The following is a 12,929-nucleotide window of genomic DNA, read 5'->3' as shown; positions in this document are numbered from 1 at the left end:
AAGTGATGTTTCCCCTGAAATATGTTGGCTGTATTTATGACTTTCTGTACCAGGAAAATGTTATTTATCTCCAACTCTTTCATCTGCATTTGGTCTGGTGTGCCTCTGAGTCCATCCAAGTGTTATCTTGTGTTGAGCCCTGATAAATAGGGAGAGGTGTTGCCCCCGAAATGCGTAGGCTGTTTTTAGAAACAATTTTTTTACCGAAAAATACATTATCATGGACTCTTTCATCTAGTTTTGGTCTGGCACTCCCTTCTGTATACCTTGAGAAAGAGGACTGCTGCAATCTTTAAACATTGGTGGTTGTATTCTGAAATGGGAATGCATAAAGCTTAACATCTGGATTTCTCCTTAAAGTGTTTTCTTTCTGTAAGCTTGGGCTCCATACCTGCTGTATAGAAAAATATTTGCATTTCCACAGTGTAAGTGTTATGTTCACTATTGCCCCAATGCAAAGAGAATGTTAGTGTACATAATCACTAGCAATAAATGTTTCATATTTGCTACTTTTTGCTCTGTTAAACATTTCATTTAAAGTAGAAAATATCAGCTCACAAGATTTCTGGCAGGATCACCAGTTATTTGTGTGTGCACTCATCAAACAGTTAAACCAAACCACTTTCAGTGGTATATTTAACAGTCCTAAATTACTGTTTCTCAAAGAGTGGTAATTCTGCTCCTCCATAGATGCAATGGAGTAAGTGGGTGTTGTCATTGTAGCACAGGTATTGTTTTACCTGCAGGATCACCAGGTGAAAATAATGGAAAAAGCCTGAAAAATGAATGTAGCCATTGTATATAAGGACTGGTAATCTGCAATATATGACATTATTCTTTAGATACACTTTAATAATTTCTCTTTCCTGCCAACAAGCTGCCAGGGAACGCATTGGATGTGCATTAAAAATATTAGGGCTCTTTCACATAGATGTAGAAAGTTGTACACAGTGAAAAGAGTGTATCTTTGCACCCTGGAATGGTATCTGGATGCAAGCTGTCTGCATCCAGGGGCACATATCCATAGCTGTACACAACTAAATGCTCAGATGTGCAGTTACCAGTATACAGCAATCGCTTGTCATTGATTGCTAAAGACAACTGTAAGCAAACACCTGTAAATCCCGGGCAGAGAAGTACACTCGTTTTTCATGGTGTATGGCTTTCTGCACGCATGTAAATGAGTGCTTGAGAAGTACTGCTTTTATCATACACACATGCATTCAAAAATTGTGAATTTACTTTTATTGTAAAAGAAAAAAAGGACTGAAAAAGGCGTGCATTTACACACATGAATTTTAATGGCATCCCAGTCTTAGTCCTTAGGGTTTAATATTGAGTTGTCCCACCCTTTGCAGCTATAACAGCTTCAACTCTTCTGGGAAGGCTGTCCACAAGGCTTATGAGTGTGTTCTCGTCCAACATCAGTGCCTGACCTCACAAATGCGCTTCTGGAAGAATGATCAAACATTCCCATAGACACACTCCTAAACCTTGTGGACAGCCTTCCCAAAAGAGTTGAAGCTGTTATAGCTGCAAAGGGTGGGCCAACTCAGTATTGAACCCTACGGACTAAGACTGGGATGCCATTAAAGTTCATGTGCGTGTTAAGGCAGGTGTCTTATATATATCATATTACCTTTGGTAATATAATATATAACATCATATCAGTAAAATTATTATGGAATCTGCTGAAAAGCCATCTTTTTTGATTGGAGCAGGACTGGAGTTGATTTTTAAAGGGTTCCCTCAGTAAAAATAAGTAATTTGTTTTTGGGGTGCTTCTCATTACTTTTATTACCTATTGGCTTTTTTTTTTCTTTTTTTTTAATATACAAATTCATAGATTGTAGCAAGTATAAAGTGCGTATCTTACAATAGACAAACACCTCCCACTGGCTTTTTATATCTCTTTGGGATTTTACTAAACAGTTTGAGAAGAATAGGCATTTTAAATATTCTTCCATGTCTATGTGATTATGTTTGATTCTATATCTGTCTCTATTATTCCTAGTAATTTAGGAACTGGAAAAATCTTATACTTTGTAGAAGCATAGTTTGGTTTGCCAAAAGTGTCTGTATTCATATCTAATCACTAGCTTGTTGCTCGTGTTGGATGGAATATACCTCGGGGAACAAAAGTGGTGACTGTACTCTATTCAAAGTGCTCAGAAAATGTTCAAGAAAATGTGATCCTAATTTAATGTAAAAGTTCTTGGTAGCCAATTATTACTGTTATTAGAGAATCTCAGTGATACAGCTTCTCCCTGTATTCAGCTTTAACATAAATTTTCATCATCCATTAATAATTCTATTTCTAATGCATCAAAGGCTTTGCTTGCACATGTGTACTTGCTGTAGGGTGTGTGATAAACTCATTGAAGTGACTAACAGTTCATGGTGTGGCTTTGGGGAATGAATCCCTGAGTATTTCTTAGTATACTTCTACATAACGATCCTCTCTTTTGTAGGGTTTCTTTGAAGAGGAAGAAGGAAAAGAGTACATTTATAAAGAACCCAAATTAACAGGGTTGTCGGAGATATCGCAAAGGTTGCTCAAGCTCTATACTGATAAGTTTGGAGCTGACAACGTAAAGATCATTCAGGACTCCAACAAGGTTTGTGTGTTCCTTGCCTCGTCTCCTTGACTCCTGTCTCAATTTGCTATTGTATTAAAGAGAAAGATTCATAGATCAGCCACTAGAGCCAGAACTAACTGAATAAGTGCAATTGCTGTGTCTCTCACCTAAAGTAGAGGTAAACCTTCATCTTTGTTTGCAGCAATCTATTCAGGACCCTTTGACTTTAATCAGTTTATGTCCCCAGTGGCTTACATTTAGATGCTGTAAAATCCACCTGCCCTGTGTCTCCCAGCACCTTATCTCCAAACTTCAAGGGAGCATGCCCTGGACACTTCAAAGTATTGTCACATGATCACCTGACCTGTACAGTAAAGAAGTATTGTTTCAGGAGCCATTCTCAATCAAATCAAGAGAAGGTGGAGCTAGGAAGTGGCTTGCAGTTTGGGGCTTCAGAAATACCTGTATATCGGATCCTTAGGCTGTATTCCCACATAGAAGCTTGCTTGTAACGGTGGCAATGGTGGGAATCCATCAGGGATGTGCAGTGAGGTCAGTGCCTAGTGAGGCACTGGCTAGTATCAGAGCAAGATACAACCCCCACATTGGGGAAGATTATATACTACAAAAAATTATGTGTATATCCCTCGCGCCTATGGGTGTCCCAACAAGTCGGTTTTAGAATAAAAAGTGCAGCTTCTACAGGGAATGGAATGTGGTCAAAGTAAGACCCCAAAAGATTTGCGGCCAACTATAGCGCTTGCTTGGAATAAAACGAATGGTGGGCTTCAAATAAAGTGCTGGGTGCTATCAAATAATCAATAACAATAAGCCATTAATTTCTAAAATTTAAGGTAAATATCACAAAAGTAAAATGGACGACGGATAAGCAGTAAAATTATTAATGGTGAGGAAGGTGCTAAAAGTGAGTGCAAAAACAATCAAATAATTATGTCAAATCAATAATATCAAAGTACATAAAATATACAATAAATTACATCAATAGGTGCCTCAATTGCAAATGTGCAGATAAAAAAATCCATATAAAAGTTCATAAGTGACTCAGGTACATGAAAAACTGAATTTCGCCAGCCAAACCTTGCATCAGAGGTGAAGACGTCATATGCACTGAGGAAACGCGCGTCAGGTGGAACACACGCTGCTTACGTCACGGGTGCCTGAGTGGAACGCAAGCCGTCATTCACCGCTCTCCACTCACGGGCACCATTTTGGCTGGCGAAATTCCGTTTTTTATGTACTGTATACCTACTTACCCTATTAAAGACTATTTTTAATGGTATTACACTATCTAGAGCTTTATTTACCCTGCATACCCTGACCAGATCCTTCGGATCAAGGCTATCCAGGAAGGGGATTCCGGATCATTGCGGTACTACAAAGCCCAGCAGTGTCCTCTCTGGCCCTGGTGGCCATAAAGCGATTATAGGTCTTAATACCGTATGGTATATAGGACCCACAACATCTGGTGAGTGTATTCTCCTATTATCCCCCACGTTGACACCATAAGTACCAGCATTTGGATCATTGGAGGATTTAACACAGAGCCCCTGCACTTTTCCTTTTATTGGCACTCAATATTTACTTGCATTCTCACCTGAGTCACTTATGAACTTTTATATGGATTTTTTTATCTGCACATTTGCACTTGAGGCACCTATTGATGTAATTTATTGTATATTTTATGTACTTTGATATTATTGATTTGACATAAATATTTGATTGTTTTTGCACTCACTTTTAACACCTTCCTCAACATTAATAATTTTACTGCTTATCCGTCGTCCATTTTACTTTTGTCATATTTACCTTAAATTGTAGAAATTAATGGTTTATTGTTATTGATTATTTGATAACACCCAGCACTTTATTTGAATCCCACCATTAGTTTTATTAGTTTTATTCCAAGCAAGCGCTATAGTTGACCGCAAATCTTTTGGGGTCTTACTTTTACCACAACCCCCACATTATTTATTGAATAAGCCCCCACATCACCATTTAGTGAATAACCCCCCACATCACCATTTAGTAAATAAACCCCCACAGCGTAGCCCGAGCGCTGTGAGATGAAAAATGCCATCTCCATCTTCAGCCAATTGGCTTACGTTTCAAAACCCACATGTCAGGACGCAGGCAGTCAATCAGATTCCCCTAGACAAATAAGCGTCTGGTGGAAGAAATCTATTGGACAGCCAATTTTTATTTTTTATTTCTGCATTCTGTAACAGCCCTGTAAATGCTGAGATTTCACTGGTCAAGTACAGGGATGTTACGGAATGCAGAAATAAAATATAAATTAAACTGTGCTCTATATTAGCTACCAACAGTCCTGATTTTATTAAAACAAGTCCTTATGTTGGTTAAATTAGTAAACTGTGAGAACTAATATAAGTGCCATATATAATCTATAAAATAAAATAATAGATACTGAACCATTCTCCGATTATATAGATTATATACAGCACCTTCATTAGTTCTCAAACTTTTAACCAGCACTTGTTTCAACTAGGACTTTTATTCAACCAGGACTTATTTTAGGCATATGTTATTTAGGCGGTGTCCAAAAAACACGTGTAAGTTATCGCCGTGAATGTTAGAGTGAGAGCAATAATTCTAGCACTAGACCTCCTCTCTAACTCTAAACATGTAACCTGTAAAAAATGTTAAAGCTTCGCCTATGGACATTTATAGGTCTTGAAGTTTGGCGCTATTCCACAAGTGTGCGCAATTTTAAAGAGTGACATGTTAGGTATCTATGTACTCAGCGTATCATCATCTTTCACAATATACAAAAAAAGCGGGCTAACTTTAGTGTTTTTTTTTTTCTTAATGAAACCGTTAATTTTTTTAAAAAATGTGTTTGAAAAATTGCTGTGCAAATACTGTCTGACATAAAAAGTTGCAACGACCACCATTTTATTCCCTGGGATGTCTGCTAAAAAATATATATATATATATGATGTTTGAGGGTTCTCATTTTTTTTCTAGCAAACAAAAAGATGATTTTTACATGTGGGAAAGAAGTGTCGGAATTGGCCTGGGTGGCAAGTGGTTAATTACCATAAGTAAATAATATACAAATAATTATAATATATTGTTTTTAAGGTAATTTACTATATTTAAAAAACTGTACTTAAGCAGATGGCTTAATGGACAAATTACTGAAGTTTGAAGTTATAATTTCAAATCAGTTATTTCACAGTAAATAGAAAAAATATTAAATTATTATGTTATTACATATAGCATTATTTTGCTTGATTAAAAAAGTACCTTTTCAGCAACAGCAGATTCTCCCTCTTAACTGTGTGAGAAAAACATGGGATTATGGGTAAACCTTATACCCATAAACACATGTTTTTTTCTTGTAGTTAAAGCGGTGTTCCAGCCTCCCCTCCCCCCCTCCAAAAATGAAAAGTCACATACTGTAGCTGCTGACTTTTAATATTAGGACACTTACCTGTCCTGGAGTCCAGCGATGTCCGCAACGCAGCCGATGTTTCCATCCGCCATTGCCGGTGAGGAAACCCAGCAGTGAAGCCTTGTGGCTTCACCGGCGGGTCCCTAATGCGCATGCGCAAAGCGCACTGCATATTCGGATTGGCTCGGCGGCGGGGGAAGGAAGAGGGCCAAACTTCCAAAGGAACAGCGACGCGGCGCCATCTCCCGGAAGTGGGGAAGGGTACCTGTCAAAAACAGGTACCCGTTCCCCCCTCCCCCCTGAAAGGTGCCAAATGTGGCATCGGAGGGGGGGAGGAAGGAAGCAAATGAGTGGAAGTTCCACTTCTGGGTGGAACTCCGCTTTAAGAGGGCTGGGCTGGACACATGCCCCCTTCAATGACACTGCAGTGAGAGGAGAGCCTCCAGTGCAGATTTTTTTTTGGACAGCTTGGACCAATGGTGCTTTACCATTGGTTCAAGGCTCCAGGCTGTCCATTGAGCTCAGTGCCTCTGACAAGAAATCAGAGGCACTGTAAGCTCATCCTCTGTCTACTGCAAATAGCTTCTGACGTATCTCCGGAACCATAGGTGCAAATTTTGACCAGTAGAGTGGTAGGACTTCAGGTACCTTCCCTCAAATTTGGGGTCTCTGTTACCCCAGGTCACCCAGCTACGACCCTTGAAGCTCAATCATTTTTTTTTTTTTATGTTCATGGCAGGTTAGGCTCTGCCTCCCCTGACTGCACGTCCCTGGAATCCATTAAACCCTGCAAGGCAGCATAACCATCTGAAATACTGAGTGATAAACTTTAAATAAAATCAACTCAGCAAACAATGTACGTGCTGATGTCTACTGCAATATACTATGTGGTTTTTACATGGAAGGTTCAATAACACTTGAACAACTGCTGAGAAAAGGTATCAACCACAGAGGAAGTGCGTTGTTTTCAATGAATTGGGCTGACTTATTAGGGCTAGAATTGAGAATGTGCACCCAAAAAAAAACAAGAATATTTCTTTTTCACATATTCGGGTAATTAAAGTGAATATTCACTATTTTTCAGTGAACTTTCTCAGCTCCTTTAGTAAATCAACCCAATGGACTTGAAACAAGAGTAGTATAACTATTGTGTAGCACTGCAAAGCAGGAAGTAAAGCCTGAATATTGAAATGAGAAAATTTGGCTGCCCGTAACAGAGGAACAAGATTTTTACTATGGTTGCACCAATACTGATACTGGTATCAGTATCGGTGCCGATCCTGAGTATTTTTTACTAAATGCTTTTTGGAAATGCTCTGAAACCCAAAACTGATTCCTTTGAGGTGTGATTTAAGCCCATACAAAATGGATGGGCTCAAACTGCTCTGCAAGAATCGCATGCAATTTGAACAGAAATGTGGTGTGATTCCTGTCCAAATCACATGCTGTTTCCTGCACTGCTCCTGTGTGAACCCAGGCTTTTCATAAGGATTTCAGCCTGGGCTTACAAAGGAGCGGTGCGGGAAATTGCTCCGCTTTCCTGTTCAAATCGCATTCAATTCTGTGCAGTGCGATTTGAGCCTATTCATTTTTTTATGGGCTCAAATCGCACTGCAAAGATATCAGTATTTGGTATCGGCGAGTACTTGACCAGAAGTATCCATACTCATACTCGCTATTAAAAAAAATGGTATTGGTGAAACCCTAGTTTTTACCATTTACTTTGATAATAGTAAACTAATATTGATAAAATGATTTACATATGGATAAATTGTCTACTCCTTTGTCATTCAGTCCACTTCATTTGAGCCTACGGTGTCTTGAATCCACCCATAGGGGTACATCCTGGCTACCTGCACTCACTGCACATTGTTGCTTGTATTTATGCTGATGCATTACATCAGCAAAATTTTTTTGCATCATTGGGACTACGGGTAAGGCAAAAAGAACATGGTCCCATGCATCATGTGACCAGCTTGAAGACATATGGAAATAAGGGAATCATACAAAAAGTTATCAAAAAATACATATGTGGGCAGATGACTGTGGGATGGAGGAAGTGGGTCTGGAATTGAGGTTTCACCACTTATTGATAAATAAGGTTCAACCAGCTTTATTTAATAATAAAGTTAGAAAAACTGTAGAATTGTATTTATTAGCAAGAGCATAGCTTTAGGTAATTGTTGGAACTGATTATACTTAATTTTTCCTTTAGGTTAATCCCAAAGATCTAGATCCTAAATTTGCTTACTTTCAAGTCACATATGTCACACCTTACTTTGATGAGAAAGAGCTGGAAGACAGGAAGACAGATTTTGAGAGGCATCATAATATCAGTCGGTTTGTGTTTGAGACTCCATTCACGCTATCAGGGAAGAAACATGGCGGAGTGGAGGAGCAATGCAAGAGGCGCACAGTACTTACCAGTAAGTAATAAGTAACATTTGCCTTTTTTCACAGAATCTAAATGTAAAGTCAAAGTCCTCCCAAACCCTCATCTATTTTGCAATTATTTTTCCTAAATCTGTATGACTAGTTTTCTTGCCACAAGTAACTTGACATGTTACACTCACAAGCTAAAATAAATAAAAAGAATCAGTCCAGCAAAATGAATACTTTGGCTTTAATTAGATGTTGGCAAGTTGGATCAACAAGGGGATTCCTATATACAGTGCATCCGAAAAGTATTCACAGCGCTTCACTTTTTCCACATTTTGTTATGTCACAGCCTTATTCCAAAATAGATTAAATTCCTTATTTTCCTCAAAATTCTACAAACAATACCCCATAATGACAATGTGAAAGAAGTTTGTTTGAAATGTATGCACATATTAATTAAAAATAAAAAAGCAAACAATCCCATGTACATAAGTATTCACAGCCTTTGCCATGACACTCAAAATTGAGCTGAGGTGCAACCTGTTTCCGCTGATCATCTTTGAGATATTTCTATAACTTGATTGGAGTCCACCTGTGGTAAATTTAGTTGATTGGACATGATTTGGAAATGCACACACCTGTCTATATAAGGTCCCACAGTTAACAGTGCATGTCAGAGCACAAACCAAGCCATGAAGTCCAAGGAATTATCTCTAGACCTTTGAGACAGATCTGGGGAAGGGTACAGAAAAAATTCTGCAGCATTAAAGGTCGCAATAAGCACAGTGGCCTCTATCATCCATAAATAGATGAAGTCTGGAACCACCAGGACTCTTCCTAGAACTGAGAGTTTGGGGGGGGGGTCTTAGTCAGGGAGGTGACCAAGAACCCCATTGTCACTCTGACAGAGCTCCAGCGTTTCTCTATGGAGAGAGGAGAACCTTCCAGAAGAACAAGCATCTCTGTAGCACTCCACCAATCAGGCCTGATGGAAGCCACTCCTCAGTAAAAGGCACAGTAAAAGGCATATGACAGTCCTGGAGTTTGCCAAAAGGCACCTGAAGGACTCTGAGGCCATGAGAAACAAAATTCTCTGGTCTGATGAAACAAAGATTGAACTCTTTGGCCTGAATGGGAAGCGTCATGTCTGGAGGAAATCAGGCACTGCTCATCACCTGGCCAATACCATCCCTAAAGTGAAGTATGGTGGTGGCAGCATCATGCTGTGGGGATGTTTTTCAGGGGCAGGAATTGGGAGACTAGTCGGGATCAAGGGAAAGATGAATGCAGCAATGTACAAAGACAACCTTGATAAAATCCTGCCCCAGAGCACTCTGGACCTCAGAAGGGGGCGAAGGTTCATCTTCCAACAGGAGAAGGACCCCAAGCACGCAGCCAAGAAAACAAAGGAGTGGCTATGGGACAACTCTGTGAATGTCCTTGAGCGGCCCAGCCAGAGCCCAGACTTGAACCTGATTAAACATCTCTGGAGAGATCTGAAAATGGCTGTATACCAATGCTTCCCATCCAACCTGATGGAGCTTTAGCATTCTTGCAAAGAAGAATGGGAGAAACTGCCCAAAAATAGGTGTGCCAAACTTGTAGCATCATACTCAAATAGACTTGAGGCTGTAATTGGTGCCAAAGGAGCTTCAACAACCTTTTGAGCAAAGGCTGTGATACCAATGTACATGGGATTTCTTTTGCAAAGATTTCAAACAAACTTCTTTTACGTTGTCATTATGGGGTATTGTTTGCAGAATTTTGAGAAAAATAATGAATTTAATTAATTTTGGAATAAGGCTGTAACATAACAAAATGTGGTAAAAGTAAAGAGCTGTGAATACTTTCCAGATGCACTGTATCTTAGGGACTCCCACAGTGGGATTTCTACTCGTTTGTTCCCAGTTTCCCCCACCCACCAAAAGGGGGGTTTATTTTTCCTGTTAGCGGTGATAAACTCCATGGGGGCACAGCCAAGATTTTCTTTTGGAGAGACCTTCTTATTGAACTTATTGGGGTTGATTTGCTAAAGGTAAATAGGCTGCTCAGTTTTCAAGGGATTTTTTCTATAGCTTAGTGAATTGGTGACTTCCATCATCCAATCATATGGAAGCAAATATACTGTTTGTTTTTTTCCTTCAATGGGATTGAGTATTCTTTGCAGAGTGCAATTTCACAACATTCAGTAAGCTTAAGGAAAATTCCCTTGCAAATTTAAATTTCTATTGTAAAGTAAACAGCCTATTTATGTTTAGTAAATTAGCCCTTTTGAGAACATAGCAGTCATTCAGATTTCCTCTTTGACTTATTTTTAGTTGAAAGATTAAAGCTGCACGTCAGCTATTTTTGCTCACCAAAAAATGCTGTGCAGCCCTCCTCAACACAGCAAGTGGACACATAGAAAACAATTGTTTTCTGTGCAGATCAGTGCAGCACAACTGAACTGGTGTGAACAAGCCTAAAGCCTGGAACACACTATGGGGTTTCATTCAACCTAGCGGGTTGAATGCAAAAAAACTGTCAGCTCTGGGCGGAGCCGCTGTACTAACGATCTGACCTTAATACAGCGAACTCCCCCACTGAGTTTGTGTGTTTTGACAGGAGGATGGCCTACCTGCCAGAACATTCTGATCAGTGCTCTCAGCCATTGGCTGAGAGTGCTGATCGAGAGCCAGTTGGCTGTTGGTTTTCCAGCATGCTCGTCCGTCAGAAGCCGGCCAAATTGCTGGCTTCTGTCCGACTGGCTGGCATACACACAGCTGAATGTCGGTCGGTTGTTATTAACATGGCTAATATCGCCCGCCATTCTGACCATACAGTATGCACGAGGCTTTAGGGTGTTAGTATAACCACTACAATATAATATTTCCTAAAGGAATCACTGTATTCTCAGGTCCCTTACCATTGCGTGGGCTGCAGACGAAAATGTGTACATGCGAATGTCTGTTTCAGGAAGCTGAGAGCCACTCAGTGTTATTACGCCGGTAGCTCCTGACAACACCATTTTCTGAAAATATCCTTCACAAAATTATCTTAAGCCAAAACATTTAGTAAACTTTAAATCAAATAGGGGATTTGGTAAAACCTCTGTCAATTTTTTTGTGCTGTCTGTGTCCTTTTGGCGATAAATCACTTTACTTTCTGTTGTGTAGAGACAACAGAATAAAGAATATCCCCTCTTAGACAGTTGTCACTGGAACAAGTTTCTGCATTTGAAGATTTTTCCTCTATTCTTATTCAGGTAACCCAGATAGCAGTAAGGCCTAACAGAGGTTATATTCCTTTCTACTCTGGCCCAAAAAAAAAAAAACAAATTTTGGCACTTTGACAGTAATAGATAGGACAGAGAATACAATATGCTGTCATTACAAGCATCCTTATTTTTAAGCTATCCTCATCCCACTGCTTTCTCTTATTTCCACGCAGCCAGTCACTCGTTTCCATATGTGAAAAAGCGTATTCAAGTTGTAAGCCAAACAAGCACAGAACTTAATCCTATTGAAGTGGCTATAGATGAAATGTCTAAAAAAGTTCAGGAGTTGCAGCAGCTGTGCACTATGGATGATGTGGATATGATAAGACTGCAGCTGAAGCTTCAAGGGAGCGTCAGTGTCAAGGTGAGTTCAGCAGAGTTCTGTTCACTAGGGAAATGGTGATTATAGGGACAGTCTGAGTATCAAGTAAAGCTTTGCGCTGCAACTACTTGGCAGGTCACTTTGGCTCAGGAAAAGATATTGCTGACCTCCAAATCCCTATTCATGCATATAAATGTGGCTACCTCTGTGCCATCTAATCCCATAGCACATACAGCCTAAACAGAAGATTGCACATTGCATAAACTATGCCTGCAGAAGGGTTTAAAGGAACCAAACATAACATTGTGTATGTGCTATTGTTGTTAACTATCCATTTATCATCATTATTATTGTTATTATTATTATTATTATTATTTTAATACAGGATTTGTACAGTTTGCCTAGCACTTAAATAAAGGGAGATAGTTCAGTTACAATAATTATGTCAAAACTTTATTTACCTCTGCATTTCCCTGTCTAACATAAAAGTGTTAAACTAAGCTTCTGTGCTTAGTGATGCTCAATGAGTGATGATAATGAATGACTGTTGTAAGTGTATAGCCCAGTTCTCCTATTGTTCTCAAACCTAAAATAATACTAACTATATAAAACATCTAAACCATCAAACAGCAATTGAAATTATACAACAATTTCCTGACTAGAAATGATCTATTACTAGATTTATTAATTACAAATTATATGGATCTGATCTCTGAAAATCCGGATCAGATGTGGAAATACGGGACAACTTGGGAACTAGTAACCACAGGAATATTACATTCAGCAAAAATCATAGGAAAGGCAAGCACAAGGGTATTACACGGACACTAAATTTCAAAGGAGACAATTTTTTCTAAACTAAGCTCAATGCTGCCGGATATTAAGTGGGACCAAGTCCTTGAAAAATTGAACATGGAGGAAAATGGGAGTGCTTTAGGAACATATTAAATAAAAGTA

At 39.2% G+C, this 12,929-nt stretch overlaps 1 protein-coding gene across 6 annotated transcripts in view; it reads left to right on the top strand.

The window, feature by feature from the left end:
• The window catches only part of DOCK10 (dedicator of cytokinesis 10), a 482,217-nt gene that overhangs the window by 449,979 nt on the left and 19,309 nt on the right, over window positions 1-12,929 (top strand). For all 6 annotated transcript variants that reach the window (XM_082248984.1, XM_082248983.1, XM_082248985.1 and 3 more), the window contains 3 exons: window positions 2,472-2,618; window positions 8,231-8,441; window positions 11,824-12,014. In XM_082248984.1, coding sequence (XP_082105110.1) covers window positions 2,472-2,618; window positions 8,231-8,441; window positions 11,824-12,014 — 549 coding nt within the window. The remainder of the gene's footprint in view (window positions 1-2,471; window positions 2,619-8,230; window positions 8,442-11,823; window positions 12,015-12,929) is intronic.

Source organism: Pelophylax lessonae, assembly GCF_965119305.1.
Source record: "Pelophylax lessonae genome assembly, chromosome: 3".
Lineage (NCBI taxonomy): Eukaryota > Metazoa > Chordata > Amphibia > Anura > Ranidae > Pelophylax > Pelophylax lessonae.
The sequence above is the reverse complement of the archived record's forward strand: the minus strand, read 5'-3'. Positions and strand labels throughout refer to the sequence as shown.